Genomic DNA, 26173 nt, shown 5'->3' with positions numbered 1-26173 from the left:
TCTAGAAACACTTAATAGCTCTATATATATAATCATTTTATTTCAAAGTCTTTTAAAAAGTTTTGTTTATTTATTTATTTATTTATTTATTTATTTATTTATTTATTTATGGCTGTACTGAGTCTTCGCTGTGGCTCATGGACTCTAGATCGTGGGCTCAGTAGTTGTGATGTATGGGCTTAGTTGCTCTGCAGCATGTGGGATCTTCCCAGACCAAGGGTAGAACCTGTGTCCCCTGAATTGACAGGAGGATTCTTAATCACTGGCTGACCAGGGAAGTACTTTATTTCAAAGTTTTTAAAACTTTGGACAAGAAAATAAAAGATAACTAAGTACTTAGCCTTTAATCAAAGGACAGACCTTTGAGGCTGCCTCTTTGTGGACTTATTAGACTCATACCTGAATTTTCCTTGGTGCTTCTGTCCATAATTTGATGCAGAATAATAGATTTAAGTTTAGTTTCTCCATTTAAGAAATAGAAGATTACTGTCATCTGTCTCCATAAAAATCAATGGTAATAATAAATCACATTTCAAAGTCTTGAACAAGTGAAAAAACAGCAGAGTTTTAAAATTTTACTGGGTAAAGATATTTCCCCTTCTCAAGTCCACTGGGAACCAAGGAAAGAAACAAGTGGAAAATCCTCCCTTGGTAATGAAATCTAGAGCCTGATGCACATGGCTCACCTTCAAGCTATCTCTTCAATACAGGCAGATTAGTTGTCTTGTTTTACTAAGAGAAAAACCTTTTTCCTTATTATCTGCCTAACTATTCTCAATGCACTAGTCAGCATTTTTTGGTGAATAGAAAGTGGCTAGGCTTTTCTTCAAAATAAAAAAAAAACTTTCAATTTCAAATGAAAAACATGTTTGTTGGAGGAAAAAAAAAATCAACCTTAAGATAATTATAAAAAGTGCATCCCATGTATTTCCCTCCACTGTTAAGAGTTTGGTGTTCAGTTGTCCATCCTTTTTTCTACATGTGTCACGTGTGGATTTATAAACAATTGTTGTGTTTGTTTTTTTTTTAAGCAAAAATGGTATCTTACTTTGCACATGGCTCTGTGATTTCTTTCATTTAACATCGAAGACTTTTAAACTGTTCTTAGCTGATTAATAAGAATTTCTTAAAATTAGAAGTTATAAAGACAGAAAATATATTTAACTGCAACATTAAATTTCTGGTAAAATTTTCTTCAAGCCACTTGATTTTATTCTAAGTAGGTTCATGATAGAAAAAGTTCCTTGTATTTCCCACTAATAATGGAAATCTTAAGTGGAAAACAACAAAAAAAAGTTTGCAACACTTAACAATATACTATAGTTTAATAGAAACATAGATCATACAGGTCATTTGAAAAGTATTTTAATATAAACATTCTTAAACAAAATGAAATAATGTTGACATTTTAGATTTAAAAAATTCATGGTTCCTCTAAAATACTAAGATGCCACCTCTATAGTAATTGCCTCACATTTTCCAGTTTCTTGATCTGTGCACGTCACATGTAAAGATCCATCCCTATGCAAACAAAAAATAGTAACACTTCATAAGCTCAATTTATAAAAGCAGAAAGTTCGTAAGAAACTACTTGAGGACTTTAAATAAACAAGAGATCATTTTACCTTTTAAAAGAAGCATATTAAAAAAAATAAAAATAAAGCATATTAAGAGATAAATAACTGAAACACAACTTCATGTCTTTACATTTAGAATCATATGCCATACTTAGGTAGTTGTTCTTTAAAAATTTCCTTCTGTGTCACTATGATGAAGGTTGTATTCCTTGAGAACCCAAGATGATGAAGACCTTGAGTTGAAAACTTTATGCAAGTTCAAGATACATCAAGTTGTTTTCAATCCTGGGCCATGATAGATCTACCCTAATGAATTCTACATTCTGGCTAAATATGATTTATGGAATAAATTACCCTTAATGTTGATTTGGAAATGATTTACTTGTAAGACATAGTATTATGGATGGACTATTATATTTCCTATAGATTTCCTGTTGAAATACTGAAATAAACTTACCCTTTCATAGGACAAAAATCAATTATGTAAACCTTAGGAAATCATATTTAAAGTTGATAAAAATTATATCTTAAACTTGCATGGACCAGTTTTTTAGGTTGACTACCCCCATAATAATAAAAGAAGTAACAAAGAATTCAGAACGCTAATGACTTGAGATATACTTTTCTTTGTAAATACAGTTAATTTTACAGGGAAAAATTTAAGTTACTGATAAGATTTTTATAAGCTTTTAATAAATGATTTTCTCAGAATGACAACAGAAAGAATCAATTGAAAAAAAGGTAGAATCTCAAAGCAAATTTTCTTAACATCAGAAGTACATTAATTTTTTACCTTTTCATAGTAAGAACAGCTAATATATCACGTAATCCATTTTCTTTTTTATCTAAATCCTGGAGCACAACCTGTTTAGGCAAAAATAATACAAAGATGATTCAGTATTTTGGCATTAATAAATTGATGCATCAATTATTCCAATGAACTAAATCTTATTCATTACTGAAAAAAACTTTTAAAACAGGGCTGTTTTCAGTTCTTTTACCATTTATCATAATTCAGAGCATAGAATTAAGCTTTCTTAACTGACACGTCTCCTCTTTACCATTTATCATAATTCAGAGCATAGAATTAAGCTTTCTTAACTGACACGTCTCCTCTAAAAGGAGGGCATGGAAGATAACTAATATTATTTGTCCCTTTTAAATGTCATGTCCTAGATTAAAATGATACTGTTTGTCTCAGAAAATAAAGACTGTTTTTCTTTTTGGTGATTACACCATTACAGTAATGTGTACGTTACATTTTGGCAAGCCTTTTATATATACTTTAAAAAATTCAAATATTTTAAAAGCACTTGAAAAAACCATTTAAAAGAAATATGTGTCAAATTCTTTTGTACTAGTATGATTACGTTTGTTAAGTAAGAATTATTAATGGATTTACTATAAAATTCCTCGGTTTCCTAAAGAAAGGCATACCAACAGAGCAAGTTTGAAAGTGACTTTTCAGATTTTGCCAACATCAAATTTTATGACCTTAGGTAAACACCAAGTTTACTCATTTGTAAACTGAGGCAGTTAGACCAGATGGAATCTGTAGAAGATTCTCTTCCAAATTCAGTATTATGTGACTAGTTTTTTCCTTTCCAGCATCTGGTAGCTGCAGAGTCTCAGAGTAGTGTGTCCAGAGAAAATGTAAGAAATGCTCTGATTCAAGAGATGAATACTAGACTTCCATCTGAGTTTAGAGCCTGGCGTACAGCAAAGTACTTTTATAGTGATATACTGCAGAAGCATATGGAGGAGCTTTGAAACCTTTACTAGCTGAAGGAGCACAGGCAAGAATACTGGAATGGTTGGTCATTTCCTACTCCAGGGGATCTTCCCAAACCAGGGATTGAACCCAGGTCTCTTGTGTCTCTGGCACTGGCAGGCAGATTCTTAACCACTGTGCCACTTGGGAAGTCCATTATTTCTTGGGTATGTTTCTAAGCAAATTACATGGCTCCACCTGATACTTTTTAAATGATATAGAGGACCATATCATATGATCTAAGCATGTAGTATTTGAAAAAGCAAACTTATCCTATGTCAGAGGCAGCATGGTGCAATGGCAAGAGCATGGGCTCAGGAGTAAAACCAACCTGAGGATAAATCTCAGCTCAATCAAGCACAAGGTACTTACTATCATGAGCCTGTCTCTTAATCACCTATAAAATGCACACAACAATGTCTATCTCATAGCACTTGGGATTATGTTTGTAAATTGCCTAGTAGAGCACACTTGGCATTTAGCAAACAAATAAATGTCATTTCCCCTGCCACTGACCTTATTGTCAAGGAGGTTAGAGAGCACAAAGAGCAGTAGAAACACAACTGTACTTTGTTTTCCTTTTCCTCTTTCAAATTGAAATAGCTTGTTTCTTCTCTTTCCAAAATGAATAAGTACAATTAATCCATTCATAAAAATGTGTTAATCCCAGTGAAGAAACATTCATGTCTTATTTCCTGTCCTAGTCCCAGAGCCTGTAAAGGTGAACCCACTGGGGCTGGCTGGGGGAGAAGAGGAAAGCTCATTCCACAAGGAACTGTCTGAGGGATCCTAAGAATTTCTAAACAAGGCAAAGAGGGGAATAAATGGCTGGTTAAAAAGTAGACTCTATTTTTTTTTCAAGGTCTAAGAAAGAACAAAGCACACATGATGGAATCCAACATGAAGGAAATAAAAAATGAAAATTTTTTGTACAGATTACCTGTTCAAATTAGCATATAATCATTTCAGCCTGTCTAAATAAGTTTTGTTTAAAAAAAAAAGTGTTAAATGTCCTATATGCACAGTTTATGAATTAATGTTAAACTGAGCCTAAACCAGAAGGAAAAGCTAAACAGTTTCATGTGATTAATTCATAGTATAATCTGATACATTCACCTGTGCAAACTTGTTTTCCACTTTTGCAGAGTTTTTCCCCTCAGACTCATAGAGTTCAAGACACACTGAGGATATACTTCCAGGGGCCTGTAATGTGTGTTGTCTTCGAGCTGGCAAAGGAGTCCCTGATGGAAACAGTACTTTGAAGCTGTTGGCTCCTGATTCATCAACTCCCTAATAAGCAGGAAAATAATATGCACATCCTTTGATATCATTACAATGAGAAAAAAATCATTCCTATTAGAAATGACAATATATTCCTTGTTGATAATCTCAACACTATAAAGCAGCAAAGAGAAGAAAATAGAACCGATCCTTAATCCCAGCCCACTTTACAAATAAATTGAAACATACACTTTTCAACCTGTATTAAAAGCTTATGATTAAAATGATAGCAAATTAAGAAACTAACAGATTAATATCAACTGAAAGAATATCAGAAACTCATTACAAGTAAAATTATAAACCTAAATTTAAAATTCTTACCAGTATACAAGGTTTTATTTTAAAAACCATATGTATGTAAACCTGTGGCAATAACTTTATACTATGTATGGAAAAGTAAAGACAAGCTAAATATACCTTAACTAAAATATCCTTGGCCGAACACTCTATCTGAAGAGCATCTTCCACTGAAAGGCTTTCTTTCCCAATAAGGATTCCTGCTTCTATAGCTGCACCAATAGGGATGACCTCATCAGGAGGAATGGAATTGAGAAGCTCAACAGCTGGGAAAAGATCTCTAATCATTTGCTGTAGCCTTGGAATTCGAGAAGACCCTCCACAAAGGACAACCTAAAAAACAATTTTCAGTTTTTTACTTTTAGAACAATGATTGTTTCTCAAAATTAGATGTAACAGGCCATCTTCATCACATGAAATGGTAAAATATAAGCAGCCCTATTTTAGCATACTATTTTAAACTTATATAAAATATACACATATAAACATGCATTTAGTACACTGTTAATATTTAACATTTTCTTTACTTATAATGACAAAGTTTAAAATGATGTAAGAGTAAAGAAAGAGCCCTGGTTATGGAGGCCGAGGGTCTGAGTTCCAATCCTGACTCTATCACTTACATGCCAGCATGACTTCAGGGAAAGTCCTTACCCTCTCTGGAAACTTTTTATTGGGTTGGCCACAACGTTCATTCAGGTCTTTCCATAACAGCTTACGAAAAGGAACTTCTTGGCAAACCCTATAGTTTCCTCATCTGTAAATGGAGAGCTGATTTCCTGATCCTTTGCCAGGATTAAATGTTTCAGTGAATATAAAGCCCATAATTTTCTCCCTCTATCCCAGTAAGAGGATTATACATCCCCACCCACAGCCACTGCCCTGACACTGCAACCTGTCCCTTTTATTTCTCTGCTCCATATTCAGGACTGGCCATGGGCCTAGCTTTGGCCAGGTGAATGTGAATACACTGGAGTACAACATATCTAAGCAGATGTTTTAAAAGCCCTGCATATTCTGCCAGCTCCTTTCCTCTTTCCCTTCCACCATGAGAGCTGCTCCTTTAGCCTGGGTCGTGGAGTGAGAAGCACACAGGAAAATGCCAAAGCAGTAGACCCATGGCCACCTTCAGCTGCTCATGTGGAACATGAGCAAGAAAAAACTGTTCACTACAGAAAACCAGTGAGACTTGGGGTTTGTTCATTACTGTTATAAGGTCAACAAACTACAGAGACAACACTATATTTTTAAATTCTCAAAAGCTTGAATTTTGGAAGTATCTAGTGGGAAGCTGCTGCATAGCACAGGGAGCTCAGCTCAGTGCTCTGTGATGTCCTGAGGGGTGATCGCCTCCCCAAGAGGGAGGCGGTAAGTGTATACATACAGCTGATTCACTCTGTTATACAGCAGAAACTAACACAACTTTGTAAAGCAACTATACACCAATAAAAAAAAAAATCCTTAATTCTAAGAATGTTCTTGATCTCCAGTCAAGCAATTGAGGATTGTACCATTTGTGATATCTAATGTCAGGGTTGTATGACCAGTTAATGAAGGAAGAGAACTCACATTAACTGATCATCTATGGTACGTCACACCCTGTGCCATACATGGTTTTCATTTAATCCTCATAACCCTATAGAATAAGTTATACTTATAATACTTACCTAAAAGTTAAATATTATCACCCTCCTAAGAAGAAGAGACAGTAAGGCTCAGGAAATTAAGTGATTGGTCTATTCTGGAACTATTAGCACTGTGAGCTTTCCAATTCAGCTGCATCTGTCTCCAAGCTCATTCCCTTCCCACCACTGCCTTGTATCATTTATACCATGTGCCTTCATCTTTATAAGTCACCTCCCACTCACCTACCACAATGCATAGCATATGTATGCAAAAAACCAAAAACCCAACTGAACTAAAACCTCTACAAACAGACAAAAGAATGCAACTTTCATGTCACAACATACACAAAAATAGTGAAAATATAAAACTTTCAAACTACAGCAAATTAAAAGAAAACAGTAATAAATATTTGTCAAACACTTGAAAAAAGATGGAATTGGTAAATTCAGAAGCAACTGAAGAAATGGGTAACAGACCAACAGATTTAAACAGATCAATAAATGAACCTCAGTGTCAAATACCCATCCTCCCTAACAGAACCAAAATTCAACAGTAAACTACATGCCTCAAAAGAAGGGTGCAGTAAATAGCAGTTAATTTTCTGATTATACAGAGTATTTACACAAATAAATTTTTAAAAAACCCTAAGATTTAATTGACTAAACAAAGAATATGAAATATTTACACATAAGGAAATACAAAACTAAACATTTACTATTTAGCAACTTTGATAATATGTTCTCAAAGAATCCTATAATAGTCAATAAAATATAAAGTAAAAGCATATCTCTTTTCAACTACTTAATGGAAAATTTATCTTTAAATGATAAAACTCAGTGTCAGCAATGTTATACTAAAATGTCTGTTCTCATACACTGCTGATGAAAGTATGAGTTAATTCAGCTCTTCTGAAAAGTAACTGAAGGTAAAAATAGACTTCTGCTATTTATATTCTTTGACTCAATATTTTTATTATAGAAACCTATCCCAAAGAATAATCTTAAACATAGGAAGAGATGGGCATCACTTTTCTGGGGAGGAGTTCAAAAGAACAATGAAATAATCTATGGTGCTCTTCCTTTTCTAGAGTATTACGAGCCTATTTAAAATTATTTCTTAAATGCGTCTCTGCTGCTGCATGCACTCTCCTCTAGCTGCGGAGAGCGGGGCTGCTCGCTAGCTGCGGTGCACAGGTGAGGCCTCTGCTGTGGAGCACAGGCGCCAGGGTGCGCTGGCTACACAGCTGTGATCCCAGGGCTCCAGAGCACAGGCTCAGCAGTCGTGGTGCACAGGTTTACTTGTTCAGTGGCAGGTGGGATCCTCCAGGACCAGGGATTGAACCCATGTCTCCTGATTTGGCAGGCAAATTCTTTACCACTGAGCCACTGGGGAAGTCCAAGAGTCTACTTAAAATTGTGTTGATGAAGGCTATATAGTAATATGAACAAAGAAATTGGTTATAATATTATATATGGAACATAAAATTCAAAATTGTGCAACAAATTTGACAAGTTTATTATAAAGTAAGACACTGGTCTCTGAATTTTCTTATATGAAAATTCCTTTATCAACAACAATGAAAAAATGTATATACATTGTAAAAGAGTAGAAATAACCTTGGGGAAAAAAACTACAAACCAGCTGGAATATTTTTGAAAATCTCTAAATCTTTTCTTATGCAAGCAAATATGCAGTATTTCTCAGCAAGCAGAGAGAAGGAGACTGTTGTACTGCTTAAAAGCAGAATTGGGAACCATACTGAGCTAAATCCTGGTTCTACCACTGGCCACATGATCTCCATGAAGCTACTTATATCTCTGTACCTCTGTGCCTCCGATTATAAAATGGAGGTAAATAATATCACCTACTTCATAGAGTTCCTGGTTAAGATACAGCAAGTTATTCCATGTAAAACACTCAGAAACAGTGCCTGACACCTAAGAAACATTCTAATATTTGTCAGTTTTTGCTTATATACCAAAAATACACTGAAAAGGAACTTTAATCTTTTTTGCTAATAAACAAACAGAACTGTGAGTTCATTAGAGCCATTAATCAAAATTTTATCAATTTCCTTATTTCCTAATGTAAGGTAAGAAAATATTTACAGATATAAAAATACTCTTTCAATAGCAAGGGGCCATTTCTTAAATTTCCAGTCGAAAACTATTCCTAACATAAATAGGAAAAATACAAAAGTTATTACCTTGTTGATATCATCTGCTGTAAATCCACTTTGTTCTAAGACTTCTCTGATTGCTTCTATACATTTATTAAAAAGTGGAGAACACAGAAGTTCAAATCTTGCTCTGTAAAAACACATAAACACAGAAGAGACAGCAGAAATAAGTTAAACACGACATCTTTTTCTTGTAAAGGGTAATGTCAAAACTTACTGTGATAGATCTCTTAAGAATAGGTTTATGATCAGAACAGGATATTAAACACTCAGCAGAGCAATATCATGGGAGGAAAAAGTCTAGGTTATTCATCTACAAATGTATATAATATTAAATTCACATAGAAAAATTATCATACCCATAGCCTGCTTATAAGCTGTCAAAAAACCTAAATATAAATTCTCAGTGTATGGCATTTCTACCAATAAATCTATTGATTCAAATCAAACCATAATTTGGAAATTTTTTGCTATTTTTATGTTTTAAAGTTTTAAAAAGTGTTTCTCACTACTTTTCTTTATGGTCTGAGCCTCTGCTACATTTAAGTTTGGTTATTTTGCACCCCCTGAGACGCCTGAATGTTAGCAAATAAAATGACAAATTCTATTTCCTTCTTAATAACTGATACAAATAAGCAAACATTTACTGAGTACTTGGACAAACTTAGCACTAAGTTAAATATTCTGGAAAGAGAAAAAATATAAAGACTCTCTTGCCCACCAGAGATTAAAATGCAATGGAACAACTTTCTTTTAGGTTGTAGCTTGAAATCTCTTAACATATCTAGAGAACTTCCTGGAGCCACTGGCCACTTGAGACTACTGAGCACTTAACTCTGGCTAATGCTACAGAAGAACCAAATTTTTAATGTTGTTTACCTATTTAACTAACTAAAAATTTTAAATAGCCACTGGTGGCAGTGCTGACCTGGAATGGAGGAAAACCCAAGGAGACAGAGGGAGCAAGCTACAAGGGCCAGAAAAGAGAATTTAACCAAACAGAGTGAGTAGAAAGCCTAAAAATAATGTATTACTGTATTCTGGATATTCACTATGCTTCCAAGTCACCTGTTAGCTTGTTGGGAGGTTTAAATAGTGCTAACTCATGGTAGCTACTAGTATTGTGAGTAATACACAACACACAGCGAGAGGACAATGGTCTCCCCCACCCATTCCTGGGTAGAGGTGCAATCATTTGTAACCAATGTTTTGGATTATGGAAAAGATATGAGCATTAAAAACAATTTTATGCACATTAAATTTGTGTTTACTAAATGTCACAAAAGCTATTAAAATTTAAAATGTTGCCAACGGATGACAAAGCAAATAAAATCAAGACAGAGATTAATCCTCAGAGTAAGGTGACAGGTGATGAGCACGAACTTGGGAATCAAACTAGCTGGGTTTGCATCCCAGGTCTGTCCCTTACTAGCTGAATAACCTTGGACAAGAAATGAAACCTCCTGTGAAAAGTAAGGAAAACAACAGCACTTACCTCATTGGGTTGTTATGAGAATTTGAGAGTTAATACATAAGAAAGAATTTAGAATACAGCCTGCCACACATGAGTAACGATGAAATAGTAAACAACCACTGATGCATGTGGAAGCTCCACAAAGAACTAGGGACTATACAGGTGGGACTGCTAGTCAAGAAAGGAAATATACAAATCTCAAGCTTTCAAGTCTCCTTTCATCATTCTTTCAAAGTCCTGGGATGCTCCTGTCACACACTGCTCCTGGTAGGTATAACATAACAGGGCAGTCACCACTGACATGATTGTTTTGGAAACAGTCATTTAGTCTGACAAGAGCTGAAAACCCTGGAAGTAAAGACAGAAAAACTCTCCTTTTATAGTGAGCTAAACATCTCAAATGAGAAAATGAAAACCCTGAAGTGAGAAAATTACACCTAAATGTGAATACATTTGTAACTTCTTGAAGTTTTTCGAACTGCAGTTTTACCTGGACACGTTGCAATCAAAATCCTGACCTTCATACAATGAGTCAAGGAAGCAATTGGCGCTTCCCAAGGTTGACAAAGAATGTTTTGCAGTGTCAGCACCGTTCATCAGCTTCATCATGGCGCGGGCATTTCCTCTCACATCATGTCTGAAGGATCTAAATAAGAAATACAGTCTTTGAAGTTTAAAAATTACTAGGTCATTTAGAATTTATTGTAATTAAAACCTGGATAATCCCCATTAGGATAACTGTAAACTCATGAATCAGGGACTTCCTTGGCGTCCAGTGGTTAAGACTCTGTGCTTCCACTGCAGTGGATGCAGGTTCCATCCCTGGTTGGGAAGATCCTGGATGCTGTGCCACAAGGCCAGTAAAAAAATAAATTAAGCTCAAGAATCAATATTAATACCAGATTTTATTTTTTCAGAATATCTGGGGAAAGAGAATTTGAAGAGGGGTCTCAGGAAAAATAAATAACCAATATCCTTAAGACTCTGAATTGCTGGATTGTTTAACCACAGTTATGGACTGCAGTGAAGAAGTACAAGAGCTGTCATCTTTTTGCAGATGAGACAAAAGGACACGGAAGGAGATGCATGCAACTGGGTCAAGTCTCATACTTCACCCTTTACAACCATTAACATGATTCTTGTTGAATGGCATAGAATTATCTGTCCAGCATTAAAAAAAAAAAAAACTAAAAGTGCTTCTTCAAAGAAATTTGAAACATATAAAATATGTAAAATTATAGTTCTTCTACCTCCAAGGTGAGTTAACTGTTAAAATTGCTTGCTAAGTGGTGACTGATGGATCTGTTTTTAAACATGTTTAAAACCCATAATAAAATTAATAAGTGTTCTTTCTTGAGTTGGAGGGGCTTCCTTTGTGGCTCAGCTGGTAAAGAATCCACCTGCAATGAGGGAGACCTGGGTTTGATCCCTGGGTTGGTAAGATCCCCTGGAGAACGGAAAGGCTACCCACTCCAGTATTTTGGCTTGGATAATTCCATGGACTGTATAATCCATGGGGTCACAAAGACTCAGACATGACTAAGTGACTTTCACTTTCCTTGAGTTGGAACACCTTTATGACAAAAAGCAACATAAGTCTTTATTGAACAAATGAGAAATTACCACTTTTTCAGGACTTTTTTTTAACCCAGTGTAGTCAAACTGATGAAAACCCTACTTTTTAGAGTAGTGATGTCCCAAATATAACCTTTATATATTTGACTCAGGATTAGAATTCTGAATGGAATAATTACATCCAGCAACAAAACTAAAATAGTCCTCGTGGTAATAGATACCCCATAAGACTGGCTCACTGGAATCTAACTACAACATTATCTTTTATACCTATAAAAACTGTTCAGAAGGTAGTGAGGCCTTACTGCCTTTACTCTCCTTCACCCAAACATAAAAGCAACCACTGACGAGTTAGGAAGTTGAACTTGAGATCCAAGTTCACGCAGTTCAGTGTCTGGTGGCTCCTTACACTGAGTGAAAACTCTAAGTATACTACACTAGGCAGCTGGGCCTCTGCTTTCCCCTGTTTACCAGGACAGATTTTATAATTTCAGACATGAAAATATCCAGTGCCCTGGAAAAACCATGCCTTCCTTTGAAAGGACAATTTCAAATAAATTGGGGGGAAAAATTAAACCTGAAGCTAAATTTCAGGTTTATCATCAAACATATCAAGTCCATTAATACTCACCTCTGAAACTCAGAGGCTAGGTACTGTGCTAAGGTTTCTGTGAAGTGGGTACCTCCAATGTTATTATCAGTGTTTGTTGAGAGAACACGGTATATTCCACTGTTAACTTCCATGACACTGATAGATAAGGATGTTCCTCCAAGTTTGAATACCAAAATATTGCTTAAAAAAAAAAAAAAAACACAAGTAAGTTATGAGAGAATCATAGTATTGTAAAGCCAATTTTGATTTCTTAAACTGAGAAGTCATTTAGTTTAACTCCTGTAAATCACAAATGAGGAAACTGAAGCTCTTATGGGAAAAACTGAATTGTCCATGGTTATTGCTTAGGAATGAATCAAGCCTAGAAACCAGATCTTCTGATTTTAAGTCAAAGCTCATTTTTATTTAATCCTGCTGGTAAAATTGTATTCTTTCTCACTAACTGGAGTGTAAGATACTAACTTTTCAAAGTAAATAAAAAAAGAGATTTGCAATTAAAGTAACTCTAAGAGCATTAAATATAGAAACTTTGTTAATACTGTCTTAGTTATTACTGCAATATCCATGTTCCACAAAAGTTAAAACATATGCAAAACTAGGCATTAATTTCCTAGGAATCAAAACCCAAAATTTCTGATATTCTGCATTTTAGATTACTTAAATTCCTAGTGATTTATATTAGTTTCTTTAATTGTGAGATATGAATGAAAAGATACAATTAGGGAAAATTAACACATCTGAATTGACATCCCTAAAGTTGCATAATGTGTCAGATCTATTAGGACCAGTCTTATAATTAAATTGGCTTCCCTGGTGGCTCAGAGGTTAAAGCATCTGCCTACAATGCGGGAGACCTGGGTTCGATCCCTGGGTTGGGAAGATCCTCTGGAGAAGGAAATGGCAACCCACTCCAGTATTCTTGCCTGGAGAATCCCATGGACAGAGGAGTCTGGTGGGTTACAGTCCACGGGGTCACAAAGAGTTGGACATGACTGAGTGACTTCATTTCACTTTATAATTAAATTAGGAGTACATCTTACTATTTCATTATCAAATGAAATCTTAAATTCCCATGCTGGCTTTTCTGTTATCTCCTGCCAAGACAGATGTACATGAAAGTCCTCACTGTTTTTCTAAGCATGTTTAATATTCGAATTGGTAGTAAACTTAACAGTGTCCTAGAGCTTCAGTTGTAACTTGGCTGGCTTATAAACTGCAAATCTTCCTTCACTAAAGGGACAAAGTGTTAGATGATAAGAGAAGGGCAGAAGGGCGCAACCTTCCCTCCTGTTGTATTTGTTCTCTGCTTTCTAGGACACCTTTCTCATCTATTTGAAAAACTCTAGGTGAGAATTTTGATGTCTTTCCATCTATAAAAGCTTGGAATGACTGCACTATATAACAATCTCTATTGAAATAAATGCTATCATCTAAAATGTTTTCTGCACTGAAAAACTTAAAGCTGAAAATATGGTTTTTACCTTTTTCCAGTGGGGGAGTCTTGTCCAATTCCGTAAGCCAAAAGAGCGGCAGATGGTTCGTGGATTAACCGCAAAACATTAAACCCAGCAGCTCGGGCTGCTTCCCTGTGGACAATGTGCTTTTAATAAATTTGGTATCACATGTTCAAGTCTACATTTTTAGAAATGCTCTGCTAAAGATTTTATGCAATAGCAAATAAGATTTCACAAGCAGAACATGAAGGGTAATGATCTTTTAGAAGCAAGATAACAGAACACAAGAAACAGACCTAAGTCTTTAAGTGTAGAGATCAATTTCTCTTTAAAATAATAATGTTCAGAGTCTATCTTCTTGACAAAGAAGATAACATGTGCCTATATTAAGGAAAAGAAAGCTCTCCAAACTCTTGAGCTTACAAATTTCACAAAGAGACTAGGACTTATTTATAATTCATTTTAGAGTTAATACAATACATATTTATAATACATTTATAATACATTTCCAATTTCTTTAATTTAGGTTCACAGCTTTAACATTCCACAGGTACAAGTAAACAAAGCAACTCTGTGCCCCAGAAGCAACTCAGATGTTCAGCAAAGCCCTACAGGGAACTCTAGCCACAGAGTAAAAGACTGGGTGCTTGCCAATTACATTTGCCTAACAACCTATGAAAACTAGATACAATTTGTCTAGATGTTTATCTAGGTTAAAAAAAAACTCAAATATTTTCTAAAATTGCTTATTTTTATACAATTCCCACATAAGCCTTAATTACAATACACTAAGGCAAAGTGATTCACAATCATCAAGTTAATCTGGTCATCAAATGTTTCCAATCAAAATAGCAAGGAAGATATTAATACATGCAGTTTCAGGTTCTTTTGACACTTCATAAAATATAGGAAATATTAATGATTATTACCACACTTTTACCACAGGATTTACATATATAAATATATACATGATTTACAAACACAACATTTTGTGTAAGGTATTTTCACATACAATTTTACCTTTTACTATATAGCAATGTTGTGAAATTTGTATTTCCTTTAAACAAGAAAAACTTCATATTATACTTACCCAAGAGCACTTTTTTGCTTTTCTCCAAAATCAAATGGAACAGTAATGACTACATCATTGGCATCTGAGCCCAAGACAGAATGTGCCGTTTCTGTATATGAAAAAAAATTTTTAAAGTTCATGAAACTTAATGTGGTAATCATGTCATGACATACATAAGTCAAATCATTACACTATACCCCTTAGTTATATAGTGCTGTATGTCAATTATATCTCAATAAAACTGGAAGAAAAGCATAAATTCTGACAATACACAAAAATGTCAAGTGATACTGAGGTTTATTCATTTATGCCAAAGATGTTTTTATTTTAAAGATTTTCCAATTTGTGAGGCTGTCCCACCCCACTGAACTTCTTCTCTTGCTCTCTTAAACTGTGCACTATTTTCTATGGTTTTGGTACAGTTTGTGGACATGTGACTAGGTACTTTCTAATGCACGTGGTTCTGAGGCTTCCAAGTTTCAACCGCCTCCCAAATGAGATGGGCTCCACTGAGAATGGGTTTGTGATGCACAAAGGTGCAGACCAACTACCATGAAAGGCTGCCCTCCATCCATTACTTTCATCACAGATTCCAGAGCTGAAGTAAGCCCCATCAACAATCTATTCCAGAAGTCCTCAAGTTGTCCCACAGGAGGGTGCTCAGCTCCAAGCCTTTGCCTGAAGTGCTAAAGCCAGACCTATCTAATCTGCCTAAACACCGTGGAGATTGTACTATCTTGAGGGAGATATAATAATTCACTTTTCACCAGCTTACTGGGCCACTTCATCTTCAGAAGTTTTGAAAACACTGATCTGGCCCCATCCACTTACATTTCTTCTGGGGAAACCACAGTCAAGGAAAAGAAGTCATCTAATAAAGGTCACATGGCCAGTTAGCAGGCCAGTCAGGTCTAGCATAATTTAGGCCTCCTCACTGCACAGTTTGTTCAATCATCCTGATTTGCTCCAGATCAAAAAACACCTCGAGCTTTTTTAAAAGGTCAACTTTTGAAAAGATCTTTTCCTGTGCTCAATACCTTTCATTTTACTAAATATCAGTCTGGCAACATCTTCTGGGCTGACAAATTTCTTTTCTTCTCCAGTATCTATTTCATATCGTAACTTCCCATTTTTTTCAATGACCTGTGAAAGAAGTGTGTTAAAATAAGAAATGATTTTAACAAAATACAAAGTTTCAAATCAATATAATTGGTCATGACCTTGGCAATGACTTTGTGTAACAGGGAAGTAATAATAGAAGCATACTCACTAAACATTTACTTTCCGTGATATATTTCCGAGCCTGAGGATCATCAGAGCTGTCCATAGAGACAAATATAAATATTTATATCATCATCATTGACATGTAAGTTTTAAAGATTATATTCTTCAAACCAACAAGTATAAAAATATAATTACAGTAATTCCATGAAAGCGTTCATCTTCACATTTGAAAGTAAGTAGCTCTTACTTGTTCCGATCTTACTACCAACAGATGTTATACATTTGAGAATATTTTCATAGTATCAATTGCTTTAAGTCCTATAGTTTCATATCTTTGATCCTATCTCAGAGCCAAAGCACTGAGGTCAGAAAGGACACAAGGAGGTGAAACCTCAAACCAGAACACCTAATACATCTTTGCTGGTTTCTGAACGTGAATCAATGTCTGAAACCTGAAAGCACCGAGCAAAGTATGAATATTATTATATGTGAAAGTACAGAGTAATACAAGGAGATAGACACTGTCCTATACAAAGTACTCAACAAATGTGTATGGCAAGGAAAAAAACTAAGACAATGGGTGTTACGTTGCTGAAAACAGTAATACGAATTAATGCAGACTAGTGCAGACTACAAAATGTTTCCACTGAATGTTCCCAGCATTTAAGAGGGGGTTAGTGTGGAAAGTAGTATTCAGGAGTAATATAGACAGTCTTACAAGCTGACAAGGGGAAGAGTCAGTACTTGATCCCGGGTCTTCTCTACCAGGCTAGATAGACTGCCTTGCAGTGAAGACAGTGAACAATTAAGGTACTTTTGCCGTAAGCAGGGATAAAAGTCTGATTCTTGGCCTAATTTCATCTAGAAACGAAGATGAGGTCAATCCTTCCACATAACCCTTCTTGTGTGAACAAGGGGGAAATGAAAGGGGCTTAAAATGGGATTAATTAATTAATTAATTAATTCCACATAACCCTAATCTGTGTGAACAAGGGGGAAATGAAAGGGGCTTAAAATGGGATTAATTTGGTTTAGAACTTTCTTGGCAATACTTGTAAATTCCTCCTATCACCTCCACTATCACAGGTAAACAGTCTGTCTGATGTTACATGGCTAATACCACAACTGGTTGGAATCCAGATCTTTCATATAAAGTTTAGTATTCTTTCCACTAACTTCTCCCCTCTTTTCTAAACCCAGTATTTATACCGTATCCTGGACAAATATTTTAAGGATAAGAAAAAAAAAAGACTAAGTGTGCCTATAGTAACTTTTTTCCCCATCAATGCTGTAATGTTGGCCTGACATGTAATGGTTCTGTTGCCTTTAGAACAGAATTTAAGTCAACCAGGATGATTTCTCTTAGTATGTTATCCATCATTCAGATAATCTGCCAGAAAAGGATATGTTAATGGCTCTAAATGGAATTTAATGAACTCTTAGAAATGGCTGTTTTGGACCTGATAGGATTAATGGGATTTAAAGAACTTTTAGAAATGGAAAATTCCCAACTGAGGACCTCGTTCACTTGAGGACAGAAAGCACATGTAGCTCTGAAGGTCTCAGAGAGGTAAGGTCCTGCAGGTTAGCCAGTGGAGAAGCAGAAAGCAGAGAATGGAGATAATGGACAAATGTTCACAGTAGCGCCAGAAAGTAGTGGACTGACCCACAGCTGTGTACAGATAGCAACTTTATTTGTCCACACCAGGATCAAGTCACTTCACAGAGAGACAGAAGGTGGTGGGAGGCTGGTATACACAGCACCATTTACTTTGCAGGCTTCAGGAGGCAGAGCATCACTCCTACCAGGGTACCCTGGCCTTCATCCTCCCCTTTCTTGAAGGGCCCCTTGCAAGAGGCAGATCCTCGCCCCACACTGACATGCTACTGGGCTTGTTCCCCCTCCCCGCCCAGCACAGAGCCTGTTACAGCCATCTGTCCACTGGGTCCTCATGCAGCTCCTGTGAGGTAGCTGGGATGGCCTCCCACTGCAGAGGAGAGGGGCCTGAGGTACAGAATGGTGAAGTGACCTGTTTGTGGACGGATGGGGAGTTCCAGCTGGGCCTAGCACTCAGGCAGGATTTCTGGGCCTGTTTTCCTGTTAACTTCTTTAAGATCTTTCCCTTTAGTTGTATTCCCACCTTCAAGTCACTTCACCCGCCAGGTCTGCACACTACCGCCTCCAAAGTTCAACCTGGCCGCCATGCTTTAGCACTCTTCTTATCTCCAGTAAATCCCTACCTGATACTTTGCTACCATTAAGTGATTAATAGAGTACGGGCCTAACTCTTTCAAGTACTTCCTTAATTTTTCAGAAAATCTAACTATCTACAGTAGTGTTATCCAGTTGTAACTGAAATGGATCCCTCTATATAAGGGCCTAAAACAACACAGAAAAAAAAAAATCTCCATTTCCAGGCCTTTTAAAAGCAAGGAATCTGTCTGGGTGTGGAGTTAACAGAAGTCCATAAGAAGTCATAAATATCAATAGTGTAGAATCTTTCCTTAAAATACAACTGATAGCAGCATTTCAAACATATATTAATATGCTGCTGTGACTGAAAACACAACAATCAAAACTTCACTTTGTCTTCTGTTATGCTATTTGTCTAATTTTCTGGAAGGTACGAGAAAAGCCGTCTGGTACAAACCTCTCTTTAGAGATAAAGAAACTGAGGCACAAAAAAAGACAAGTGATTTGCTCAATGTAACAAAGCGTGACAGCATCAGAACCCAGGAGTTATAACTTGATTCCAGTGTAGTCTACCTCACACCTCCTCCATAATCACTCGTTCACCAGAGCAGCTTGCCTGCCTGCCATCTGTTCCTGGTTACAGGGATGCTCCCACTGTGGTTTGGACCATTTCTCCACCTAATGGTATTTCCAGCATTTAGGTAAGCAATCGAGCTGCAAAATATAAAACAAAACCTCTCCCAACAGGCCTGCACTTTTTATTTCAGTCTCTAGATTACAGGAGGGCTTCCCTGGTGGTTCCAGCGATAAAGAATCTGCCTGCAATGCAGGAGACACAGATTTGATTCCTGGATCAGGAAGATCATTGGAGAAGGAATGGCAACCTACTCCAGTATTCTTGCCTGGATAATCCCATGGAAAGAGGACCCTGGCGGGCTACAGTCCATGGGATCACGAGTCAGACACAAGTCAAGAGACTAAACCACCACCATCACCACTAGATTATAGGAAAGCTTTTTAAATTCCAAGTCTGCTTTTTATATTTCCTGAAATAACTCACGTCTCCTGCATCAGCAGGCAGGTTCTTTACTACTGAGCCACCTGGGAAGCCCAAATAACTGCTAAGAACTTTAAGTCAGGTTAATGATGGTCAGTTATGGCTTCCCTTCTAAAGTAATTTGGAAGCCTGGCTCGATACCATCTTATCTCCTCTAGGAAATTTGTGTGTTTCAGAGAGAAAAGGGCATGTATCTGTGAAGGGCTGGTGCTTTAAAAAGAGCTATCTGTTGCAAGCTGTCCTTATTCATACCACATTCAATTGTTTCCAAAGCTATTCTCTTCTAATATACGCCATTAACAAGGTGAACTTTTGTCAACACCTTGTGAGAAAAAGTAACTTTAGAGAGTTTACTAGAAGAAACATTTTCTCAGGCTTGCTTTCTGCAACATACTAGACAGAAAACAAAGACACAGAGAAGAACAAAATTAGCTACAAGTATTTGGGAAGCTTATATAATCCAAATTGTTTCCATGATGTCCAAATGACAAACCAAACCTAAAGATATATAATTATGAATATTAAAAAACCTAAACATGGAATGCAAAGAATTTACTTATAGGGAGTATTTTATAAGACAGCCAATTTCTCATTGTATCAAAGATTATCAACATGAACCAAAATGCACAATTGTGGCTTCCTATCAGTTCTGAATCATATCCATAGAGATAAGAGACTAAGGACAAGTAAAATGGAGGGAAAGATGGTTTGACTATTAAGCACTTGCTAGTAGTTATGTCACAGACACAGCAAATATAAAAAGGGACCAATACATGTTGTGTCTACATTAGCCTAATGAACTAGAGAGGTTTTAAGAAATGAAGACTGTAAACTCCAGGAAGCAGTCAGGTTACACTAGCAGATTTAAGCAACGAGGTCACGGTGTACAACCCTAATTCTGTATCTTGTCAACTACTGTGCCTCACCCCAGCCTTCTCTCAGCCAAGGTCATATGCTTTAATAACTTACATGTGTATAGTGCTTTTAAACCCTTTCACATCTATTTCAGCCATCTGATCCTCACAACAACCCTGTGAGGTAGGCAGGTTTAGCAGCTGAGGAAGCTGGTATAGAGAGGTAAACTAAAGCGTCTCCCATCAGTGATGAAGCCAGGGCTAGCTAGCTCTGTGGACTTGGCTGCATCATTTTTCTACTGGGCCACCCCTTGCATTTCTAAAGGGTCTTTCAACTAGTGGAGACACCTGGGAGCAGTCACTAGCACATATGTTCCTACCATTCCACACATTAACTGTCCATCCACTCTTTTTTGCCTGAGGACACAGAAAGGAGCCAGGGTATCAGGAGGCATTGGTTGGACCCAGGCTCTGCCAGTGTAGGAAATACACCCTTGCATGATCAGCTCCTAACTTTTGGTGTTTGAAATTAACCTCTGAAGCAACTTTTCAAGTCCTAGTTGGAAAGCCCCGGTTGCCTCTTCCACTGCCGTGGCCAACCGTCTGACTGCGACCACCGCATCCCTGCGGAGCTCGTTGGCAGTGTCTTGCTGAGCGCTGGCCTCCTCACCAATGGCAATCAGCCGATCCAGTTTTTCTTGCTCCCGCTTTGAAAGTTCTCGTGCCAACCTCCTGTTTTCTGCCAGTTCAGCTGCAATAGTCCTGGCCACTGACCGCCTTCTTCGCCGGGCCCACCTGGGAGGGGGCTCAGTGGTCAAAGGTCTATCCCCACCAGAGACAAAAGGAGCCCTGGAGGAGGAGGCTGGAGGCCGCCGTGTGGAGGCCACCCCGTGAGTGTTTCGGCTGGAGCTGGAGCAGGGGCTGGGCTCACCGGACACAGTCAGTCTGGTCATGGGGATGCTCTGACAGGGGGCAGCTGCACCTCTGAAAAGGTGATGGGAGCTGCTGTAGCTGGGGGTCCCTTGAGAGCACCCTGAAAAACAAAGCAACAATGTTGCAGAGAGGACATTCCTGCTATGGGAATGCTTGGAGCCAGCCACAGAGTTGAGAGACAAGGACAAAACCAACGCATCTCTCTGCAGTGGGTGGGGAAGAATTCATTTTCTCATGTGGATATTTTGGTCTGCTACAATAGTATGTCCAAAACTTCCCCCTCTGCCTTCCATTGAGCTATCCAACCCTTTCTACAGCCACAAGTTCCTAAGTCCCCATTATAAATAATGCCCAAACTAGTTTGGTTCTAAAGAATACTTTGAGGTTTAAAAGAGTTCTAATATCATACATACCTAGGGTTATAGCTTTTAAAAATCTGGAGCCCCTTCTCTCACCACTAGGTTTAAAAGAGAGGGCAGGGGCTGAAATAGCGACTACGCTGAAGAGGTCGCCATCCAAACACACACTGATGAGAACCAAGTGACTCTGGGACCCCGACCCTTCACACGCTTGGGGGTTACCTGCACCCGAGGATTCATCCCAGGAGTCCTCGAGGTCACTGGTTTCTGGCATCTGGTCACTGACCCTCAGCTGACAATCATCTGATTCCTTCACTGTTTTCAAAATAGACTGATGCTCTGCTGCCTGAGTCCTTTTTGCTCCCAGAATGCTGGTCCCCTCCTCCCCTGGGGTGTCAGGGGCTGCTAAATTCAGGTCACTGTGCTTGGCCCAAGCAGCGTCCTCCATTAAGTTGTCTGCATCAGTCACTATCTGATTTCGGAGAAGTTGATCCAACGTATCATAAAAGGGACAGTGTGGTGGGTCGCCCATACTTGTGGCGTGGGCCACATAGGCCTTTAAATATAACGCCTTCAGGACTTTGAACTTGGAGCGGCACTGACGCTCGGTGCGGCGGAAGCCTTCCTGCTGCATCCGCTTGGACACAGCCTGATAGACATCTGCGTTGTGATGCACGGTCTGCAGGCGCTGAATGTACTCTGCCTCGCCTAGTATGGAGAGAAGCGTCCGTGTCTCCTGTCTGGACCACCGGATGCCCGCACTGCTATTGGAAGTGGCCATGGCGGACGGGGAAGAAAGGCTAGCTGGAGGAGGCTCCTAGGCAGGAGGGTGCCGACCTGAAGGTGTGAGGAGTTTCTGTGTGCTCCAGTCTATCTCCAGGAGCCAGCCGCTTCTTCCCTCTCTGGGCTAATTCCTGAGAAGCCAGGTCCGAGGACCGCATTTCTGGCTGGAAGGCCACAGGGGAATGAAAGTTACAGGAACGGTGTAAGGATAATTGTGGCAGTAAGTTAAGCGGTGCTACCTGTAAGTAGGTTGCAAAGAGAAAGGATGCCAGGGCTGAGAAAAGCCCAACTCTGGGAGTTCGCTCAGGATGGGGACTGGACCAAGGGCTACAAAGGGCCTTACTGACTTGGCAACAAGGGGACTGGCTTCTCCACAAAAGGCAGGATGCTTCCAAGGCTGAGACCTGGAACCACCGTGTATCTGTAAAAATCACCATTGTTTTGTAAGTAGATAGATCAACGGGGGCGGGGATGCCTGGACCCCGAGGCACATCACGCTGGAGAAGGGCTAGCAGGACCGTGGTGCAGCAATAGTGTCTGCTGGGGCTCATTCCTCCCTAACCTCGCCCTGGGTGGCACGCTATGCTATGTACTACCCATCTGACTGTCACCACTGCACTCCTTTATTAAAAGGTAACTTTCAGGCCAGAAAAGCAAGCTAAAGTTGTTCTCACTAATACAAAGCTTTTTGCCTAATATGGCAGAAGACATCCACATCTTAATTTCCACCACCTGCTCCCAAATATCAACAAAACTCAAAAAGGGCTCCCAAAGAGAGGCACCTATGGAACTATTCTGGATTTTGACCGTGTCAATGTCAGTACCCTGGTTGTGATAGCATAGTATAGTTTTTCAAGATGTTACCAGTGGGAGAAAATGATAAATCCAGAAATAGACTGGATCTCTCTGTGTTATTTCTTGCAACAATATGTAAATCTACCATTATCTCCAAAAAAAGTTCAATTAAAAAATATATTATTGGCTGCTTACTTTCTGCCTTTTTTTTTTCAGTTTATAATTTGAAAAATTTTGACAGCAACTCAATTTATTTTCAATATGCTCAGTACTAAGTTTAGTCAACAGATAAATGGATATGGGAATATATATATCTTCACAACAATTTGAATTCTCTCCAAAACACTATAGTTTTTGACTTAATCACAGATATTCTAAAGAAAAAAAATGAGCATCAAGTTCAACTTACCTAAATATAGGTAAGAGATAGAATCTGTATGTATAAAATATATATTTATATATATATCAAATTTAATACATGACTCCCCAAACCTAAAACAACACAAGGAAATTTCTACTTAAATTCTCACCTGAATAAGGTAGAAAGGAAAGAACCTGAGATTAAGAGTTAGGCATCCTGGACCACAGTCCTGTAGAGCTCACCCCCCTAAACTAATTTAGGGATACCTTAACTTCTGCGTGCTTTGATTTTCTTATCCAGAAATGAGGAGGTATAAAATCTGCCCTACCAATCTTACAGGGATTTCAGTGGATTAAACAATAGATGTGAAAGCACTTTGAAAATTTAAAAACACTATATCAAGTATTATAAGTCCAATGAAAATCCCTAATTATCAGGGTAATCTATAATTTGAGGAGACAGAAGTCTGGGGAAGCAGGCCTCTTTAATCTTTTAATTAAAGTTATAGCAGATGATTAACCTGATTCTTAAGACATTAATTAAGCTGTTTTCCCTAATGATTAAATGTGTAAGCCAACTGGAAAAGCTAGTTCCCAGAAAGTGTCACAAAGAGATCTGAAGAAGAAAATCAATAGCTTCTACATAAATATTCACCAATTACAACAGACTTCACAAAATTCAACTATGATGCAAAGAAATCTTTTAATTCTCACACAATCTCCCAGTTTAAAAAGAGTACTGTAAAAACGTGCTAAGTTCAAACTGCCACCTCTGAATGACAAATTATCAAAACTAAATGCACACTGGCATCTACCAATACTAACAGGCCTGTAAGTGAGAAGCAAATGTCTCCGTGAATCCCATCTTTCAGAAAATTCAGCACTAATATAAAAAGATAGCCTACTGGGAAATTCTGTGAAATGATTCAGTCATAAAAACAATGAAAAACACACTGGTGTTTCTAGTTTCATTTCAAATGATGCTTACATTCAAATTATAAACATGTTTTTTGTTACCATAGGTGAAAGTATTATTTTACTCCATACCTTCTGCCAAGGATCTGCTTGACTTTCATTACTGTGTTTGAAATATTCCTTATTCTACTTTGTTTTGCTGCCAATCCAACGATCTGAAAAAGAGCAATCTATTACAATGCATGTCATTTTATACTTATTTCAATGTATAAAAATGAGGAGAACGGTACCTCTTCGTTTTTTGAGTAAGCAACAATAGCTGGCGTAACTCTGTCGCCTGCATCATTTGCGACCACATCAGCCCGGCCATCCTGGAGGTAAATACACAACTGTATTAGTTCTTTTGAAATGAAATATATAGTCTCCTTAGATACATTCAGACATATGTGGGGCCCTGTAACTGACATATATGTGGAAACAAAAACTGCTTTACTGTATTTCCTACATCTTAATAAGACCAGAATTCTACAACCAGCTGCCTCATTTTTCAGTCTGTTCTTAACAGTTGATAACAGAAGAGACATAATAATAACCTCTCTATATAAAATAACGTCTTAATACATTAACCTTTCTATTTCTCTTCCTTTTCCCTGTAAACGCTCATCTTTCTTCCCTCTTTTTACATATGATGAATTATCAACAATTCTTCGGCTTTCCCGTACAAATCATTTGACGTTTAACCGTGAGACGAGTATCAGGGCTGTCCCTTATTATTGTTTCTTCTGCCTCCCCACAGACGAGAAGCCCTAAACTCCTAGTCACACACTCATTTCCAGAAAGGACAAGTGAATAGAGCACACACCATTAACTGGCTTCGCAAGCTTCTCGGGATTAACAGGCCCAGGTCCAGATCGCGGCCACCCTGCTCCTTCTTGGCAAACGTCCAGAAACCTCCGGGTACCAGACGCTCGGGTCCCCCTCCCGGCCTCCTGCGTCCATGAGGTCCCCAGGTCCGCCTTCCTCCTCTAGGCCTCCAGCGCCCAGGACGTGGCCAGGTCTGTCCCCACCCCCGGGGGGGACTCCAGTTCCCAGCGTGTCCCTGGGTCTGCCCCCCAACCCCCCGGGGCCTCCAGCGCGCTGAACGTTCCCGGGTCCGCCTCAGCCCCTGGGGCCTCCGGCGCCCAGAATGTCCCTGGGTCCGCCCCTGGGCTCGGGTCCTCCTGAGCCCAGGATGTGCTGGGTCCGCAGCTGCCTTTTCTGAGGGGCCGCGGGGGAAAAGGCCGAGTCCGCCCAGCCCTTAGCCCAGAGACTTCCTCGCAGAATTGCCTCTCAGTGCGACGTCCCTAGGCCGGCGACACGCCGTTCACAACCCCACAGACCAAAGGACTTGGCCTCGGACCCAGAGGACGCTGCACCGCCACCCAGCTCCCCGAGTCCCTCACCTTATAGACGGCCACACAAGCTGATGTGCAGCCCAGGTGAACCCCGATGGCCGCCATGAGGCGGCAGAGAAGCCGGCAGCACTAACGGGTGGCTTCCCAGCAGCAACAGCGCCGGGCCGCGGCACAGCCCCATCAGGCACCGCGGACACTTCACGTTCCCGCCCACCCACTGTGCCCCGGCCCTCGCCGAGGCCGCCCGCCTCGCCGCCAATCAGCGTGAAGGTCCCGCCTTTTCTGTCGCCTGTCAGCGATTAGCTATAGTGAGTGTCTCCCCGCCCCGCTGGGGCAGCACGGCGTGAGCTATAATGCGCACGCGCAGGTCGGGGAGGGTGGGGGTG

The 26173-nt window shown here is 38.8% G+C and overlaps 1 protein-coding gene and 1 non-coding gene across 4 annotated transcripts; one reads left to right on the top strand and one right to left on the bottom strand.

Annotated features, from left to right (window-relative positions):
* Nucleotides 1–1349: 1349 nt before the first annotated feature.
* On the bottom strand, nt 1350–25987 carry LOC110129766 (heat shock 70 kDa protein 14). 3 transcript variants are annotated; one of them, XM_020881316.2, is made up of 14 exons: nt 25836–25987; nt 24684–24764; nt 24526–24608; nt 16190–16238; nt 15957–16062; nt 14938–15028; nt 13875–13979; nt 12412–12573; nt 10696–10851; nt 8759–8861; nt 5047–5259; nt 4465–4638; nt 2371–2441; nt 1350–1521 (listed from the first exon to the last, which is right to left on the bottom strand). In XM_020881316.2, the coding sequence occupies exons 1-14, from the start codon at nt 25890–25892 to the stop codon at nt 1443–1445; spliced, it is 1530 nt and encodes a 509-aa protein (XP_020736975.1). In that variant the 5' UTR covers nt 25893–25987; the 3' UTR covers nt 1350–1442. The 3 variants fall into 3 exon arrangements, with proteins under 3 accessions (XP_020736975.1, XP_070328205.1, XP_070328206.1); XM_070472104.1 differs by lacking the exons at nt 24684–24764; nt 25836–25987 and adding exons at nt 20783–21281; nt 21763–22487 and having other exon boundaries at nt 24526–24610; XM_070472105.1 differs by lacking the exons at nt 24684–24764; nt 25836–25987 and adding an exon at nt 20783–21281 and having other exon boundaries at nt 24526–24610.
* LOC139036840 (small nucleolar RNA SNORD22) lies at nt 4013–4136 on the top strand. Its single transcript, XR_011489703.1, has one exon. It is a non-coding gene; the product is annotated as a small nucleolar RNA SNORD22 (small nucleolar RNA).
* Nucleotides 25988–26173: the final 186 nt, after the last annotated feature.

Source organism: Odocoileus virginianus, chromosome 9 (assembly GCF_023699985.2).
Source record: "Odocoileus virginianus isolate 20LAN1187 ecotype Illinois chromosome 9, Ovbor_1.2, whole genome shotgun sequence".
Classification (NCBI taxonomy): Eukaryota; Metazoa; Chordata; class Mammalia; order Artiodactyla; family Cervidae; genus Odocoileus; species Odocoileus virginianus.
The sequence above is the reverse complement of the archived record's forward strand: the minus strand, read 5'-3'. Positions and strand labels throughout refer to the sequence as shown.

Coding starts and splice junctions, on each gene's coding strand:
- LOC110129766 (XM_070472104.1), bottom strand. CDS start 22,321: ATGGCCACTTCCAATAGCAGTGCGGGCATCCGGTGGTCCAGACAGGAG. Junction 13,980..14,937: donor AAGCAAAAAAGTGCTCTTGG/GTAAGTATAATA, acceptor CATTGTCCACAG/GGAAGCAGCCCGAGCTGCTG. Junction 10,852..12,411: donor CTAGCCTCTGAGTTTCAGAG/GTGAGTATTAAT, acceptor TTTCTTATTTAG/ATCCTTCAGACATGATGTGA.